The sequence below is a fragment of the Gossypium raimondii genome, chromosome 10 (genome assembly GCF_025698545.1).
Source record: "Gossypium raimondii isolate GPD5lz chromosome 10, ASM2569854v1, whole genome shotgun sequence".
NCBI lineage: Eukaryota > Viridiplantae > Streptophyta > Magnoliopsida > Malvales > Malvaceae > Gossypium > Gossypium raimondii.
Genome location: NC_068574.1, coordinates 15,334,722 through 15,354,473, shown reverse-complemented (window position 1 = coordinate 15,354,473; position 19,752 = coordinate 15,334,722). Strand labels below are relative to the sequence as shown.

The following is a 19,752-nucleotide window of genomic DNA, read 5'->3' as shown; positions in this document are numbered from 1 at the left end:
AACAAATTCGCGCTGAGACCCTCCAGATGTCGTGTCCACGTCCTAACCTGGTGGGTTATCTGTAGAGATAGAAATAAAAGGGGAGTCAACTATGAAGCTCAGTGTAAGTTCAATCGCAAGAAATTTAGTTCAAATAGTAGATAAAACATATTGAATAACAACACACAGAACAAACATAATCAATTTTCAATTCAGAGTATCAGTTTTATGATTCAGCCTTCAACATAAAATCTCAAAATTCACAGTTTTTATATATATGCACATCTTTGTTAATGGCAATGCAATATCAGTATATTAAAAGATAGATCCTACCCAAATAATATCAAGATGTCATAATATAGGATGTAATCTCATTCGTTAAATTATTTTAGATTACCAACCTAATCTTAAATATTTGATTAATTTACCATTTGTTTTATTATTTTAATCCATTTAAGCTTTTTTTAAATAAACTTTAAAACTAATTAAAAAATTTTTTTTTCTTAACAATGAAATAGTAGATATCATGTAACACCCTAATCCCGAATACGGAGTACTAGAATACTAAGGTGCTACATCAGGTCACCGGAGTAACCCAGCAAAATTTTCAAATAATTTTAAAACATTGAAATACATTTTATATAAGAGAAAATACCATACATAGTTATACTGAAAATAGTAATAAAAGTAGTTATACAAAATATGTGGAGCTCCAATATCATCGTATATCAAAATAGTCAAAATAACAAAAATGATAAATGAGTTACAGACCTACAAAAAAAAATACAAGTAAGGCCTTAGGAATACAATGTCCACTAATAGATAAGGTACTATACTCTGAATACATGACGGTAGGAGTCACTTGTCGATGATGTTCCTCGGACACGAACAAAAGTCTACAAATCTGAACATTAAGACAATTCGAAGGCTAAGTTTTACAGGCTCAGTGGTACACAACAAATCTATCTTACTTCAAGCAATTCATAAATATAAGCATGCAAATCAAATGTATACATAGAAACATGACATGAGTATCGAATAATTAAATCACGAGTCACTAAATCTACATAACCAAATCGCTTGCATATTAAACTTGTCAAATTTGTTAAATTGCATATACTGCTCAAATAATCGGGTATCCGGATAGTCCCGCGCCACTCATGGCCACTAGTCAAATAATCTCAAGTGTCCGTAAGGTTATCCCAAGCGCCACTTATGGCCGCTAGTTAGGTTAGAGTCCGAAGGCTGAGCGCAAACAAAGCATCAAACATATAATCACAAAAATACAACCATGACATTCGAGTCTCATACTCGTTTCAACTTGCTTATCATTCCAGCTAAAATATTAACTAATGAGATGTGACAGTCTGCTGCCTTGACATTCCATCATTTTCTCATTCAAAAATTAATAACTCTTAATATATAACTCTAAATCGAGCACCGTTTTTTTAAACGAAACTAGACTTTTGTACAATTATAGAGATATAAGGCTCACTTCCTATTTTATCTTGTAAAATTTTTGGTGATTTTTCAAAGTCACTGCTAAATCTATTTTATAAGAATTCTGCTGCCAGATTTTTATGACCTTTCAACACTCAAAAATTCATATCTTTTAAAATACAAATCGAAATCAATCTCTGTTTGTTCTAAACGAAACTAGACTGATGCACAGGTACAAAAATGCATAGATCACTTCTTAATTATTTTTACAGAATTTATGGTGAATTTTCAAACTTAATGTTCATGTAATAATTTGTTTCTAGCAGATTTCACAACTAAGTTTTTAGCTTCATTTTAAATCATCCAAACAAGATTTCCACCCAAAGATATATAACATGCATGCATTATCACACAAGCATCATATTTATGACTTATCAAGAAGTATAGGAGAGTTAGAGGGTACCACCTTGATGGAAGAACACCAACAAAGTTTCTTGCCTAGCTCTCCAGCACTATGCCTTTACCCTTAGCTTTAGAAGATTCACCACCCTCTTTAACTTCTTTGAGATTTGGAGGATGAAAAAAATGGTGAGAACTCACTCAAATCTCTCTCCCTTTACATGACTTGTTAAGGAAAAATAGATGGAGAAAAGAAAAAAAAATGAAGAAATGTAAAAAGAAAAAAAAACAATAGGGTGACTATAATATAGGGGAAAATAGGAACAAATCTACTTTATCCCATACCTCAATCTACCAAACCATCTTTTCTCATTAATTTGGGAGAAAACTTTTATCCAAAAATGGTAAAATCACCATATTAGCCATCCATCTTCCCCCTACTTCACACAAGCTTCCCAACATCCTTAATTTCTTATAAAAAGGTCCAAAATTTACCCAAATTAATTCCAACAAAATCCAATCCCAAAATAAATTTATCCATCGCCAACCCAAGTTAACACTCAAACGTTAACTCGAGAATTTGGGGTCGTTACATATCATACTTCAAAATTATAATTATTATATTTACTCTAATAATTTATTTATTAATATATTTTTATACTATACGTTGATAATGACCGTAATAATAATCGCAAAGCAATAAGAAAGAAAAATAAGAACACACAAATTTTACATAGAAAACCCTTTTCGGAAAAAAACCAAGGGCAGAGGAGGAGAAATTCACTAATATTGAAAAACAATAATACAATTGGTTTTCGACTACACATATTTTAAGGGTTAAACAACCCTGTTATAATTAATGTCTAATAGAATAAGTATAGTCCTATACGAATTCAACTTGTGCGGCATGGTTTGTATCGCGAGGGCTCGGCCCAGCACCTTTGGTCATACCCCTAGTTGAGTTTAGTGGTTTATGGGGATTTGTGGGGGCAAAGGATCGAGGGTCAAACTTTCTATTTAGTAATTTTTTTAATAAGTGAGTTGCACATTGAACTTTTCAGGTCGGATCAAACGAGATTTAGGCCACACAACTCTATTAATATTAATTATGGTTAGTGATGCAATAATTTTTCATGAATTATTATAATTATGATTTAGAAATTTATTTCAACATTCTATATTTACTTATTTATATAAAAAAAATATAATAATTTATCATAATTTTATGTGAATGAGACTAAAAAATAAATTCTATAATCAAGACAAATTAGTGAAGTGTACTTCTAAATAATTATACATTCGGTCAACCAAATATTTAAACCTTATACATTACAGCTAAATAAACCAAACATAATAATATAATATCCATTTTTAATTTTACAACTCGACAATCCTATTAGGAAATATAATTTTAAACCAAAATACCAAATGCTTTTTTTTTACAACTATCATTATAATCCTTAAGCAACCCAATTTACAAGAGCGAAAACACAAAAGCAAAGAGAACAGGAATTGGGCCTCTCGGCCGAGAACACAAAAGAAGCCCATAATGGGAGCTCATTTTTCAAATCTCCCCTTCCCAATTTCCCCTTATAATAAACGAAGAGAAAAAAGTGGGGGAAGAGAGGGTTCATTGTTGTAGTAGGGTTTTTCACTGAGAAGAAACTAGAAACTTAGAAACCCTTTGCAGATTTGTTTGTTTTCAACAGTTTTAAGCTCTAATACTAACGAAATCGTAAATCATGCACGCCCCGGTTCTCGTTCTAAGTAAGTTTCTTTCCTTTCCTTTTCTTTTAATGCATTTCAATCTCAAATGGAGCTTTTAGATTCTAAAAACATCATTGAAATACGCAGAGGATTCGTTGAAACGGGAGTCTGGGACGAAGGTTCACCATGCTAACATCCAAGCCTCCAAGGTCTTTCATTTCTTTCGTTCTTTATTTATTTATTATGTTTCTACTTATTTTTATATTAATCTGAAATGAAATTGCCGAATAAGCTGCTCAAATTTTAAAAACATGTAAACCCAGTTTCTGTTCCTTAGTTCTGACTATGGGCTTCATCTATCTAAGAAATCAGGCATCCACATGCTTTGAATCTTGAATTTGATTTTCATTTGTTGTCTGTCCAATGTTCACTTAACCAAAAACCTTTACAGGCTGTTGCTGACATTATTCGAACAACATTGGGTCCTCGATCCATGTTGAAAATGCTCCTTGATGCTTCTGGAGGTAATGCTTTTTAGCCATTTTCCGTGCAGCTGTTTTTCGATTTCCCAAAAACATTTTATTACCCTTTAAATGCACTCTTGTTCAACAGCAATGAAGTTTTTATATGGTTTTGGTTTCTACCAGGTATTGTTGTCACTAATGATGGAAATGCTATCCTACGCGAGTTAGATCTTGCACATCCAGCAGCAAAGGCATGTTATTCCACTATGCTTATCTATTTGCTTTAGCATGTGAATGCCCTTTTCATTCTTTCTTATCTTTTTGTGGTTGCTCTTGGCAGTCAATGATTGAATTGAGCCGTACCCAAGATGAAGAAGTTGGAGATGGAACAACATCTGTCATTGTTCTTGGTATATCTTTATACAGCAGAATGCTGTTTATGTGCTATGTTTGATATTTTTTAACGTAGTAGTTACTTATCCAGTTTTATTCTTTTATCTATAAGATGTTTTTTTTGAAGAACTGGTAAAATTTTCAGAAGCTCAATGGAATTTTAATTGCTATGGGTTCATGTGTTTATCCATGATTTAATCAACATGTTAGGATCCAATTGCCTTTAGTACTTATATTTGGTGTACTTTTTGGTGCAGCTGGTGAGATGCTTCATGTTGCAGAAGCCTTTATTGAGAAAAATTATCATCCTACGGTTATTTGTCGAGGTAATGTAACTTAGAAGCGCTGCTAGGTTCTTAACCTCTGCTTTTGAACCATAAATTAGCATTGAATGAAGAATCCTTTCATTTGCAGCATACAATAAGGCTTTGGAGGATGCTATTGCCGTGCTTGACAAGATTGCAATGTCTATTGATGTCAAAGACCGTATGTTTCTCTTGGGAACATTTTGATAACAATTTTTTAATCTTTTATCCCCCTGTATGTGCATCTTTAATATATTTGGGTTGTCACATTATAGCTTTTTTGTTTGAATGATAGGTGCCACAATGTTGGGACTTGTGAAGAGCTGTATAGGGACAAAGTTCACTAGCCAGTTTGGTGATCTGATTGCCGTGAGTGTCTTCTTTTTTCTGAAGATTGTTTCTATGCGCGTTTTGATTATAGATTTATATGCATTTGCCTTTGAATTGGCATGGCAATTAATCGTTTTCCTTGTTGCAACTGACCTATGTTAGACTAATCACTTGACCATTCTATTGTTTGATTATTTAGCTGTTTGCTCACATTCAAATATGAATAGAACTGATTCCTCATCTTTAGTTCCAAATAATTAATATTATGTCAATCAACATTAGGGGAAAAACATTTATATATGTATGTCTGTTACAGAAGGAATCAGGGAACATTTAAAACTGTAAATAAAGCAACTGTAGTTACATGCTCTGGGTATTTGAGTATCTGATACGGTTGTCTCTGTGTATGGCTATCTTTTACTAAAATATTCAGACTCGTAGATTTGGCTGTAGAGTGTCCAGAAATAGGAGAAGTAGACTATTTTTGGTTCAGTTTGTGGATTGATATTTTTTTCACATGATCCGGCAATTTCCCATTGTTTTCTCTGTTCATTTTCTTCATTTTGGCGTTTGGTTTGGCTCTCATGAAAGACCATGATTGTACAACATTTGCTAATATCAGACATGTTTTACCCACCCAATTTTGTGTTGTGTTGACATGGGAATGTTGTCCTAGAATTTGAGTCCATGTAACATTGATAAAACTGTTTAAATTAAGCTATTTTTAGATACAATTAGCAATAATAATCATACCTTTTTTTTCCTAGCTGAAAATATGTCCTATGTGCCTATTTTTTGATTGGACCATCAAAAAGTGGTTCTTTTGGCATTTAATTAAGTTATTCTTGGTGTGCCTCACCATTAGTATGGAAAATTTGACACTTCCATTGCTTCTCCAACAGAAAATAGCTTTAAACCTTTACTTAGGATGTCTCTGTTTTTTTGCCTTCATTTCTTTCATTTGCCATGCTTTTTTAATTTGTATGCCTGTTATTAGATTGCACTTAATTTTGACACGATGCATCTAGTGAGTGGAACTGTAATCTATTGGAGTGCCACATTTGTGAAAAAGATATTCTACTGATACAAGAGAAGTTGCACGAGCTTATAAAATAATGCTCCTCAATTAAATATGGTTCTTCATCTTTGCTTCAGTTTATTGCACTGTAGCTCAGGAATTATCTCTTTAGTAGTCATTTAGATTCTGATGCAAAGCACTTTCATTCCTTTCATGATGATTTTATTCTATTTTAACTGAAGAGTTAGAAGTGAAGTTCTTTTATGTCATATTTTTATGGTTAATTTCTATAGCTACATTTATTTGAACATCCAGGATTTGGCAATTGATGCAACTCAAACAGTTGGAGTTGACCTTGGGCAAGGGCTGCGAGAAGTTGATATTAAGAAGTACATTAAAGTAGAGAAAGTACCAGGTGGTCAGTTGGAAGATTCTAAGGTACTCAAGGGAGTGATGATCAATAAAGATGTAGTTGCGCCTGGCAAAATGAAGCGAAAGATTGTCAACCCACGTATTATTCTTCTTGACTGTCCCCTTGAGTATAAGAAAGGGGAGAACCAAACAAATGCCGAGTTGGTTAAGGAAGAAGATTGGGAAGTTCTTTTGAAAATGGAAGAAGAATACATTGAGAGCCTTTGCTTGCAGATTCTGAAATTCAAACCAGACTTGGTGGTTACAGAAAAAGGACTTAGTGACTTGGCATGCCATTATCTTAGCAAGGCTGGTGTCAGTGCAATTAGGAGGGTGAGAAAGACTGACAACAACAGAATCGCAAAGGCATCTGGAGCTGTTATTGTGAATCGTCCTGACGAATTGCAGGAATCCGATGTTGGTACTGGAGCTGGGCTATTTGAGGTTAAAAAAATTGGGGATGAGTTCTTTGCATTCATTGTTGATTGCAAAGATCCAAAAGCTTGTACGGTTCTCTTAAGGGGTGCTAGCAAGGATCTCCTGAACGAGGTTGAAAGAAATTTGCAGGTAAGTGATCCAATGTGCTGCTTTCGTCTATTATCAAATAGAGTTCTGAAGCTTGTTTCAATTACAGGATGCCATGTCTGTTGCTAGAAACATAATTAAGAATCCGAAACTTGTTCCCGGAGGTGGTGCTACAGAATTAACCGTTTCTGCCACCTTGAAGCAGAAGAGTTCATCTGTTGAAGGCATAGAAAAGGTGCTTGATACTTTCATGCATAACATTGATCAATTTAGCTATAGGATTCTGAATGCTAACCTTTCTTGACATTTGAATATATACTTGGAAACGTCAATGCCTTCAGAGATTTAGTTTTGGTAATTTCCCGATCTTTTTGTCTCTAGCATGCTTATCATATTCATTGGTTGTGTAACAGTGGCCGTATGAAGCTGCTGCTCTTGCTTTTGAAGCCATACCACGTACTTTGGCACAAAATTGTGGAGTTAATGTGATTCGGACCATGACTGCTCTGCAAGGAAAGGTATGGATGCTTCTAGAGTGCTGTTATACACTTTTCACCATACCCTTTACAATTTCCATTTACTGAAACTGTGATTGTAGCATGCAAATGGTGAAAATGCATGGATTGGCATAGATGGCAACACTGGTGCCATTGCTGACATGAAGGAAAGAAAGGTATGATGAAATTTGCACTTTTTTTTGAGTATGGTGTTGGTCCTCAAATGTTCACCTTAATTTCACTTTCCACCTTAACTTTTCTTTGCTGCAATTTTCACCCTAAACCTTGATTATGTGTGACCATTATGTCACACCATTCAAGATGTTAATAAGGTGGGCTGGTGGACAACATTGTCCACATTAGAGCTATGCAAGATATCTACGACCATATTGAATAAAAAAATCACCATTTTTCTTTTATTAAAAATGAATTGTTAAGCAAGTTTGGAAAAAAAAAGGTGTATTCTGTGAGATATTTATGGGTTTGTATACTTGCATGGTAATGTACAGAGAGAAAGATGGAAAATAAAAGAGTGATTCTATTGCCAAGTTTGAGAAAGCAAATGCATGGTGATGCATTCTGGTTTTTAGGTGTCAAGTGAAAAGTATTATATCTCAACTGCTATGACCTATGCTGCTTGACTCATCATTTTTTTTCTTGTAGTAACCATGTCCAATGCACTCGGACATGGCTACAAGAATATGACCCTCCAAGGATCCTCCAAATACATGGGAAAACTTAGCAAGAATTAAACATACACATGTCCGATACATACCTGTACCTGGCATTTACACTCGAATTTGAGTAACATAAGCTAGGGTCCATAAATAAAGGGAGGCTGGTACCCTCCAATGCATCAAATGATGACCCTTGAACATGTGGAGAAAGGTGATGGAAGCATCTATTAAATTCGGATATTTGATGCACCACAATGTTCCTTTCAGATGACTTTACATAGGCTACTCTGTAGATTGTTGTTGAACTTAATAAATCATTTGTGAATGAATGTTAAAAACATTTGTGTCAGATTTGGGACGCATACAATGTGAAGGCGCAAACATTTAAGACAGCGATAGAAGCAGCATGCATGCTTCTACGAATTGATGACATTGTAAGTGGGATTAAGAAGAAGCAGGCTCCTGGAGCTGGCCAGGGTCCAACGAAACCCAAGGTCGAGACTGAAGCAGATGCGGATGGTGAGCAAATTCTTCCTGATTGAAGATACTGAATCACTTAAACACACCCTTCGCTTTCAAACTGTTTGATGAGAGATGATGGGTCTGTTTTGTTGAAGATGTTTTAAGGGATTTGTTGAGCATCTTTTTGCTTGTATTTTTGAGAATTTTAATCTGTGGTTGGTGTGAGCTTTTAAGTCGTTATCTTTTTACTATTTCATCCTAATTTACCTTCAATTCCTTAAATGCGTGAAGTTATTAAATCCGTTATTTTAAAGTATTAAGCATAATTAGTTTGTTATTTAAGTGCTTTTATTCTAATATATTATAAACCCTGAAATATATCAAATCTGGTATTTCAAAATTTGTAAATTAATTAGTCAAATTATGTTTGGTTTTTAACATCAAAATTAATTAAATAAATTGTTGAATTTTGTTTATCCATTCATAATGTTACCTGACTTTAAAATTTTAAGATTTTATTTTATGTTTTCAATTATTCAAAATTAACTCAAATTAATTAATTAATTTAATTAACTGCAAGGGTTTTGTTTGCTTTTAGCTTAGCATGTGAGATTTAAGATCATATAATCAAAATGATTTGGGTTTAGTTTGTAATTATTAAAGACGAGTTATTTGATTTGTTTTAATTTAGAAATATAAAATAAAATTTTAAATTTTACAAGGAGATTAAATTAATTTCAATATTATTAACTAACAAACGGGACATTATCAAGGGATAATTTTTTCTTACAACTTATTTAATTGATTTTGATGTTTTGAAATTTAAATTTTCAATATTGAAATAAAAAGAAATTTAGAACTTTCAAAATGGGGTAAACAAGTACAATATGAAAAAAAATTCAATGCATTATTTTAATTTCTACTTTTTTTCACTTTAATCTTTTTTTTTACCTCAACCAATACTTAAAATATATATTTTTTTATTGACAAAAATGAAAGGGACCTTGAAGTTGGGTAACCAAATGAAAGTAAAAATATGATGTAGTGCGTACAATCAACCATCATTAAAGATTGAACGCTTGGGTGACTAAAATAGAAGCAATTCAAAAGTTGAGTGATCATTCACCTTAATTTTTTTTTATGTATGTTTAGTTTGAAGTTTTGAGTTTTGTAAAATGAGAAAATAGATATTAGGAGAGCTTTCTTTTCTTTTGGGTTTTGTAATCTCAAAGCAATCATTTGAATAAATAGGGTTTATTTAACCTGTCAAATTTGACTTTATTCTTGAAAAATTGTGAAAAGTTGATCTAGTTAAAGCTTAGTGATCTAAATTCTAAGGGTAAGATAAGAGAGTTTAAATTCTTTAAGACTATCTTGTCAATAGGCTTTGAACTTGAGGGGATATCAACTATAAATAGAGACATCCTCTTCTCGTTTTGTTTATCTTGTATTATTCTTTACTTATTGATCAAATTAAGCGCATTTACTCTAAAGTTTTGTATATCTTGTATTATTTTTAGAAAATTGTAAAATATATAAATATAAATTTTAAAAATTATAAAAATGAATTTTTGAAAATTTCAAAAAATAAAAGTTGAAAAGATATATATGAAAAATTGAAAATTAAGTTATACTTCAGAAACTAACAAAAAAAAGTCAAAGGCTTAATGCCTCTTGGCACCGGTATTATTTTTTTATCAGATTGACTCCTGTACTTTCATTATGTATATCCCGTTACCCATTTACATATTTCCCGTTAACTAAGTTCAATTAGCCAATGACAATACCAAATGAAAGAACCAAAAATCTTATAACTTGGAAAATTTTAATTTTTTAAAAAATTCATTATCTATTTTATAAAATATAAAAATTTTAAGATTATAAATATGTGAAACTTAACAAAAGAAATAATTTAAAATATTTCATAAAATTTTAAAAATATCGTTTGTTTGGAATTCTGGGGTTTTTTTAGAAAATCTTAAAATTTTATGATTTTTTAAAATTTTGGGGTTTTTTTTCATTTTAATGAATTTTTTATATTTTAAAGCAATCATGAGTTTTTAGTATAAAAGTTCCATAAAATTTTGAAAAAGGGTTAGAGATGAATAAAAGAAGCCTAAGAATTTTTTAGCATTTTGAGAGTACGAATTTTTTTGAAAAAAATGACAGGTTTAAATTTTTCTAATTGATTTATTAAATTATGGGTTTTTTTCACATTTTATTTCCATATTTTATAATTTCATATATAGATATAATTTTAAGTAATTATTTTTTCTCTAGCCGTACGAGTAGAAAACTTTTTATATGTTTCTAGGGTATGTTTAACCATATCTATCCAAATGAGCCAAATTTTAAATAATTTTATGGTATTTTTACTAAAAAACTCAATATTCTTTAAAAATATAAAAATTCATTAAAATACAAAAACCCTAATTTTTTAAAAAATACAGTTATTTAAAATTTCATAAAATTTTAAGATTTCCTAAAAAACTAGAATTCAAAAGAAATGATTTTTTTAAAAAATATGAAAATTTTAAATATTATTATTTAAAAGTTCACATATAATTTTAAATATATATTTTTATAATTTTCAAAAAATAGGTTATTATTTTTTAATAATTTTCCAAGTTTTAAGATTGGGGTTTCAATTTTTTAATGGTTTTTCGCTTTTAATGACTTAAAAAGATTTTTTACTTTAGTGGACACATGACAGCATGTCGTTGGGTGATTTAACTTTTTAACGGAAAATATAGTTGAGTAATGGGGTAAACAGAATAATAGTATAGAGGCCAAACTGATAAAAAAAATAGCACGGGTACCAAAGTTGTAATTTATCTATAATACAAGAATCTAAAGAGGTATTAAGCCAAAATTCAATTTGTGTATATATAAACTCTAGATAAATTGCAATAATTTTAAATATATTTTGAAAACCCTGGAAAAATATATAAAAATATTTTATTGAAAAATTAGTTAAATTTAGAATATTAAAATAATATATAAATTCTAAAAAGTTTTGCAAAAAAATATATATATAATTCTAAAATATTCTTAATTTTTATAATAATAAAAAAGATTCAATTTTAAATGTACTCAAAGTGGTCATTTTCTAAATTGTTTACTTATTTTATATTTTTAACATTTTTTGAATTTTTGAGAATTTAGGGTGAATTTATATATATTTAGGTAGTTAGGAGTGTACTTTTTTATTCCACAAGTGGTTATAAAAATTGACATGTGTCTTTTTAAAATATTTATTTTAAAATTTTACTATTCATTATAGGACACTTGCCAATCCTCCGATTCTACTTGTGGAGTTTTAAAACTCTCTTGGTAGTGTACCAAATAAAATCCATATATATATATATATACACATATACATGGATGGATCTAGGATTTTACTCAAAAGGGGGCGAAATATCTAAATTGAACGATATTTTTTAACGTAAAAAGTGTCGAGTTTTTCTCGAGATCGTTTTTCTTATCAAACAAATCAATTTAATGTTTTTTTAAAGTATGTACGATTTAACTGTAAAAATTTAAAAGGAAAAAAATCACACTATATAAAATTAAATATTTCTTTCCAATATGCAAAAAGAATAACTAATACTATACTAAAAATTTCATAAATATCATTATAATTCCAAAAATTAAATTAAAAAATTTGGCTTTAGTCCTATTTCTCAATACTAGACATCCTAAATTGCACCCTCCGTTTTTTCATAAGATCGAACTCATCAATGATAGAACCTATTGAAATTTTTCGAGCTATCTTTTTTTCGATGTATGCCACCAAGTAAGTTGAAATAAAATCATCCTCCATTCTGTTGCGAAGCATTGTCTTCACACTTTTTGTGGCTGAAAATGCTCGTTCGACTGTTGTAGTAGACACGGGAAGAGTTAACACAAGACGAATAATTCTATCAAGAAGAGGATAAATACTTAACTTACTTGTCTTAGCTAGCACTTGACACAATTCGACAACTGTAGAAGCCTTTTGCAACTCCATGCTTTTATGACCATAAAGTTGAAAATGCTCCAATTGAATCTTCACGTGTAGCTTTTCTTGCTCCGTAAAATCATCCAGATAAAAATCATTCATAAGCTTGCAGATATCTTCCACTCAAAAAGCTTTGTAATTATCGTGTGGATCCAAAGCGGAGCTAAAAACAAGTAACTCCACCACCTCATCATTAAATTCATTTCTGTTAGCAATGAATTGATACCAGCAATAAATATATCAAACCGATAGTGATGCTCAATTGTGAGGTTATCTCTCTAGATGCAAGATCGACCCCGACCAACTTTACACGGAGCACTTAAATTGGGGACATCTATCTCATGATCTTTACAAAATAACTTAACTTTTTCAAACAAAATTTTGAGCAAGAAGAACGTTTGAACTTGTGAATTTTGAACAATTAGTGAAAAAATATCGATTCTCGAGACCAAAATATCGATATCTTGCGAATGGAAAGTTTTCAAAAATCAAAAGTAGCTAAATTTGGTATTGATACCCATACACGGTATCGATACTCATGAAAAAAATATCGATACCACTGCAAAGGTATCAATAAAACGTTTTGAATCAAAATTGGCAAAGAGCTAAAATGGTATCGATACTTACTTTAGTATTGATACTTAATTCATAAATATTGATACCTTCTTGTTTAGTATTCATACTCACGCATGATTTCAAAAATTTTCAAAATGGTCTTTATTTCTCGAATAATTCTATTTCTAATAATTATTTAAATGTTTAATTAGTCATGATTTCATCTCTAAAGGTTGATAGTGGTAGTCGTTGCTCTTATTTGAAACTGTGTATGCATGTGTATAAGTTCCGATAGTTGTTGTAGCAACTTGTAACTTAGGTCCAGCCACCGGACCAGATGAGGGGTGTTACAGTAATTAATCTTTGATGATGAATTATCGTACTATAATATTTAGTGAGCATCTAGTTAAACTTCATAATTGCTTGCATTTTCATTGTTAGTCACTTTATCACCCAAGCTCTGTTAGGTTTGTGTTTGGTTGTAACACAAATATTATAATTGACCTGTCACACTTGCAGATAGTCTAGTTTATTTTTAATAATAATTTTGTGTTGATTCTCTGCCTTGGTATGCTCACGCCGAGGCGTAATCAATAATGCGTGTAGCAAACATAATTGTTTATCTAAGGTTAGATTCTTATCTAATCCATATTATTTTCCTTATAACGATGCATTATCCATAATGGTAATATTGAATTTGTGTTTCAAATATAACAAATAAATATTTTAGGTTAGACTTGAGGCTAGTTTAACATTGCATTCGAAAAGTGCATTTGAAAAGTAATTTTGAGAAGCACTTTTGAAAATTTTGGTTTAAGATATGAGTGATTAGCATTATTGTTAAAAGTGCTTTTGAAAAATAAAATGTCAATTTTAGACATGGTATTATCAAGTAACAAATATATATTTAAATGATGTTTAAATTAGTTAATATTATTAAATTTTAGTAAGAATATAACAATAATTTATTATAACTTGTTGTTGATATTTTAATATATGAAATATAAATTTTAAATGTTTTTAAGCAATAAATATTAATTATTTATAAAATTTAATTAGAATATATAAACTATATTTTAAATAATTAAATATAACCATTAAATATTTTTAAATAGATATTAACACATTCGTATTATTTTAAAAAATATTTTTATTTTTAATTAATAATTTTAACACATTTGTAATTAAGCACTAAGAAAAAAAAGAGGGAAAGTACTATGTTGTTGGAGAGGTGAAAAAGTAAGTAAGCACCAAAAGTGCTTTTGGTAGAGAAAAAGTTAAAACTTTTAGTTTCTCCTTTTTAAAAGTGCTTTTCAAAAACAAAAAATTTGTTTAGCACAATTTTTCTTCCAAAAATGTTTTTTTTTAAGTAATACCAAACAAAGCCTTAATGCACCAACTCAATTTTTTATCATTCAACAATTACAAACATTTTAATCAGACACTTTTAATGTGCAAACTACGTATTAAATAGAAAATTTCCAATTATACTTTTACATCTGCTTAAAAAGCATACTTTAAATGTTCAATTTTGCCTTTTCTTAAATTTATTTACGATTTATCTCTAAAATTTTAGGATTTATTTCTAAATCCACTATTAATGTCGTTAAAGTTTTTTTAATGACCAATTTCACTATGTAGGCATCAAATTTTAGATTAAAATTTTCTTCTTCACATCCATTTTCCTTACAAAATTTATAGTTATACAAAAAATATTTACTCTTAAACAATATTTTATGTATTATTGTATGAATGTAACTACATTAATTAAATATTATAGTCCTCATACTTCCAACATTTAAACTTCATAATATAAATAAAACAAAAAATAAAACTTCATTACAAACAAACCTTAAACCTATATTTATTTCCCCCTAACGATAAGCTTTATCAACTCTACTTCAATACAACAATAGAGACATTTGACACCAAATTCAGCCTCCCTATCCACACATTAAAGAATTCCTCCCTATTGCATAACCATAACTGTAAATACACAATCATGTTCCCACCTTCAACATTCAACATTTCCCACAACTGATCCTTATCCTCCTATTTAAATACATTTTCAAAAAAGTGTAACATACTTGCTACACCTTCCATTGTTGCTAGGTAAGGCAAGTCACCTCACCCAGCACCATTAAACATACTGTCAGTCAATGGAATAGTTTCCTTGGTCGTCGCTACATGCCTCAAAATACCTTCACCTTCAAATACTTCGCCATGATTTAAGAAGAGTGAAGTTCATAGCATAATTAGGACTTGAATGTTGTCAGCGTTAGCAAATCACATAATGCATTCTCGTACCCAAGGTCTCCTTTAAATTTCCCATACATTATGAAATATGTTGTTCAAGTTTACTGCCCTCAACACTTTATCCTGCTTCACGGTTTGCCTCATCTACCTACAACTATTTCAAATGAAAACATAAACAGAAAACCAATTAGCTAACCATCGACATACATCACAAATAAACATAATAAAAATATTGTTGACTTCAAAGCCAAACCAATAAAAAAAAAACACTCATCTATCCCTAACACCACAACCGAAAGGGTAATTAGACTTTACTATGATTTTAAGAAGCTTCTATAAACCAACCAACTATATAATAAAAAAAAAAACATAAATCTTCACTATTTCACTTCAAAAATAAAAATCTTATTTATTAATTACAACTTGACTCTTTACATACAATGCCCTAAACACTTAAATCTTAATCATAGGGGTGAGCATTCGATCGAATCGAATCGAAAATTTTCGAGTTAATCGAGTTTTCGAATATCATTTTATCATCCTAACTTTATTTGAAGTTTTCTCGAATCGAGTCGAGTGAGATGGAATTCGAATCGAATCGAATATATTTGTTCGAGTTAAATTTTAAAAAATAATTTTGGGTCCTTGTAACCATTGTCACCCATCGTAATAAAATTTGTCCACCTTAATCAAAATTTTTATTAAATTTCATCACTTCATAATTTATTTATTAATTTTTTTATATATTGATTAGCTTCTTTGCTTGCTTAGTTGTTTTAATTATCTTCAGATTTTTGTCACTATGTATTTTAGAATTTAAAATATATTAAATGTAAAAATATGATCTTTAATAAAAGTTATTTTAAAAATAAAATGTGAAACGATACCAATATAAAATTTTAACACGAATATTTTATGGCATAATTAATAATTCAATTTTAATATAAATATTCAATAGGACTAAACAATTTAATAATATAAATAATATAAAATGTGAAATTTAATTTAATAATATAAATAGTAGATATAAATAAAATTATTACTATTTATGTTTAGTGATTTTTTTGGATAATTTTGATTTTTTATTTGAGAGTAAAATGCAAGAAGTAAAAGTTTAGAGGAAAAATAAAAAGTTTTGGAGAATAAAAGTTTGAGGGAAAGTAAATAGATGGAGGGAAAATATTAAAAAAAAATTGGAGGGGGAAGGGTTTGGGATAGATGGGAGGTGGGATGAGAAGGGAATAAAAGTTTTAGGGGAAAAGTGGGAGGAAGTAAAAATTTTGGGGGAAAATAAAATGTTTTGAGGGTTTTTGGGAGTAAAATTTTGAGAAAAAATAAATGGGAGAGTAAAATTTTGGTGGGAAATGGATTTTGGGTAGATTGGGGGTTGGGAGGGGAATAAAAGTTTTGGAGGGAAAGTGGGAAGGAGTAAAAGTTTTGAGGAAAAGTAAAAGGTTTGGGAGTTTGGGGTAAAATGTAAAATATTATAGTTTGATATTGAATTATTGAATTATTCGAGTTATTCAATTGAAAACTCAACTCGATTCAAACTCGAAATTCGAAAAAAATTCGAGTTGATTCGAATAACTCGATTAACTCGAATAACTCGATTCGTTTAACTCGGAATTCGAATTTTTTTTCGATTTTTCGAGTCGAATCGAGTTTTGCTCAGCCCTACTTAATCATACTTGCATTTCAGCTACGAAACTTCTACAAATGATAAAATCCATTTAATCTCTACAATGATTCACAAGCCCACCTCAGTAATAGACTTTCGATTGCATCTGCACCTTGTTGAATGTATCAAAAACCAGTACCAAACAGGATAATGTCCGGCAAAGAAAGCAGTCTTGATGGTTGCTCTTCATCGATTCTAACCCTTTGCATTTCTTTGTTTTTTTCCCAAAAAACTAATTGATTACAATACTTGGTGACCAGTTAAGTAACCACAAAAAACCAACCTTTTCTTGACTTGAATGTACAACAACGATTGACGCTTTCTATACCTTGACAACTCTTCTCTCTTGGATGGAATATTTGTCTATTCATCTATTGTCCTTTGTTTTAAACTAAGTATGAAATGAAACAATTTAATAGAAAATTTTAGTTTACACTCATGTTTTGTTGGAATGAAACTCATGTTAAACGTGCCTTTCATTTTGATTCCTTATATTCTACCTTTTGGGGCAGTTAAAGTTTTCATGATTCATTCCCGTTTAATGGAACTAAGCTTCAAATTCTATTACTCATAAAAATTAGTAAGCCAAAAATTTATTAATAACCTAACTCCCATTGTTTGCCTAAACTAAACTAACCAACCTAACCAGTATCTTTTTAACAAGGGCCCAGTGTTTGGATGACCACCACAACATCCTATTTGGTTGGAACTTGAAATGAAATGGTGTGTTTAATAAACAATCTTTTGAGCATTTCTCACTTCTTTCTTTCATCTGTTGTAACTGTTGCTTCATCTCTTTCTTCATCGTTGGCAACCACATTGATTCGCCTTCATTTCATTGTTGGACACCATTGTTGACTTGTAATGCCCCAAAATTTTAGGAATTTAATTGTGAGAATCTAAAGTAATTAAATTTCTGTATCTATGGTTCTGCGTTCTGCTTTTGTGTTTAAGGTTTGGAGTTCAAGTTGCATTGTTAAAAAGTTTTGTGATTGTTTTTAAAACAACCTTCATCCATGTGTTTCGTAGTTAAGTTCAATTCTAGGTATATCAGTGTCAAGAATGAGCCTGTTGATTTACTGGTTAAGCATCTGTCTATCTTCTGTCTGGTCCCGAGTTCGAATCCCGTAGTATGCGTTAGGAAATATTTTTTTACAATTGTCGGAAGGAGGTGGTTAATTTTAAATAGTCTAAAGAATTCCTGCCGTATCTCTTTCCTTACTTTTTTTCTCTAAGTTTTTTTTCAATCCTTCTCATTTTCTTTTATTTTTCCTTCTTCTGTATTCAATTCTACGTAAATTGAGAGTTCTTCTTTGCCTATAAGATAGACTGTGTGATTATTGAGTAAGTTTTACTATTACTTTCCTCTCATTTTTTGAGTTTCACTGAGTTAACGATATTATGTCGAAACGGATTTTGCTCAGTTGTTTGAACACTTTGTTTAATCATCCAATTGGTTACCTTTTTAGGTGAAGATATTGCAAGAGACGTTAACCCACCGTGTTAGTCTGATTTCCCCTGTTTCGTACGAGGTGAGTGTGCAAATTAAGTTGGGGTTACGCTAAATCTTTCGACATGTTTTTGGCGGTTGGTTGATTTTGCTAAATTATTGAAATTGATGGTATAATTGATTAGTGAATTATTATTTAGGCTACAGATATACTCCGTAACATTTTTCCGTCAAAGCGAAATTAGGTGCTTATCGAAACCCTTAATTTTACAAGTTTCGGTTACTGGAAAGTGGCTATCGAAGCCACACGGCCAAGCACACGGGCGTATATCCAGGTTGTGTGATCCACACGATCGTGTGTAAGACTGTGTGGATGGCCATGAAACTCGCTGTTCATTGATTTGGAGCCACACGGGCGTGTGTCCAAGCCGTGTGTGGCCATGTTAGTGCAGCGTGCACACGAGTATGGGACACGGGTATGTGTCTAGGCCATGTAATTCACTGTTTGTGATTAGGACCACATGGGTAAGCACACGAACGTGTGCCCAAGCTGTGTGAGTCACACGAGCAAGGATGCGGCCGTGTGTCCAAGCCGTGTAACTCTCTGTTTACATGTTAGAACCACACGGGTAAAGGGCATGGGAGTGTGCCCAGGCCGTGTGAGCCACACAAGCAAGGATATGGTTGTGTGTCCATGCCATGCGGTATTGTAAAAAAGGCTCGAAACCCATTTTTGAGGTCGTAAATATTGTTTATGATTGATAATAATTTCCCAATTGTATAACTAGTCTGAAATTGATTAAATGAGAACTCTCTGACACTCTGTAACAGACGTATGGATATTATCAATGTAAGTGTATTGTGAATAATTGTACTTTGCATTTGCATGGGTTGAGATGTTATGAGGAAGGAAGTAATCTACTCGGATTTAATGGTTAAGCCACCATATGAATTGTTCCGATTTTGACACTTTGTCGCATTATGATCCAGCAACTAAGCTATGTTGTTGTAAATGTGTTAAATCGATACTTTGTGGTGTGTAGGGTTGGATGGGCATTGATTGTCCTTAACGGTGTGTTGGGATGGTCGAAAATGGTGTGTAGCGGATGGGATTTAGAAATATCTGCATCTAAATCTGATCTGTAATATATATATGAGTTTGTATATAACTGACCTGTTCTAAACCTGAACTGTAAATAGTTCTGT

General features: G+C 31.1%; 1 protein-coding gene and 1 long non-coding RNA gene across 2 annotated transcripts; one reads left to right on the top strand and one right to left on the bottom strand.

The window, feature by feature from the left end:
* Positions 1-682: 682 nt before the first annotated feature.
* Positions 683-2,149, bottom strand: LOC128033713 (uncharacterized). Its single transcript, XR_008189695.1, has 2 exons — positions 1,886-2,149; positions 683-883 (listed from the first exon to the last, which is right to left on the bottom strand). It is a non-coding gene; the product is annotated as an uncharacterized LOC128033713 (long non-coding RNA).
* Positions 2,150-3,417: 1,268 nt separating this feature from the next.
* On the top strand, positions 3,418-8,933 carry LOC105777023 (T-complex protein 1 subunit gamma). Its single transcript, XM_012600068.2, has 13 exons — positions 3,418-3,585; positions 3,673-3,734; positions 3,977-4,049; positions 4,173-4,240; positions 4,330-4,399; positions 4,640-4,708; positions 4,797-4,868; positions 4,983-5,056; positions 6,351-7,013; positions 7,081-7,206; positions 7,385-7,489; positions 7,570-7,644; positions 8,496-8,933. The coding sequence occupies exons 1-13, from the start codon at positions 3,561-3,563 to the stop codon at positions 8,685-8,687; spliced, it is 1,674 nt and encodes a 557-aa protein (XP_012455522.1). The 5' UTR covers positions 3,418-3,560; the 3' UTR covers positions 8,688-8,933.
* The last annotated feature ends 10,819 nt before the right edge of the window (positions 8,934-19,752 follow it).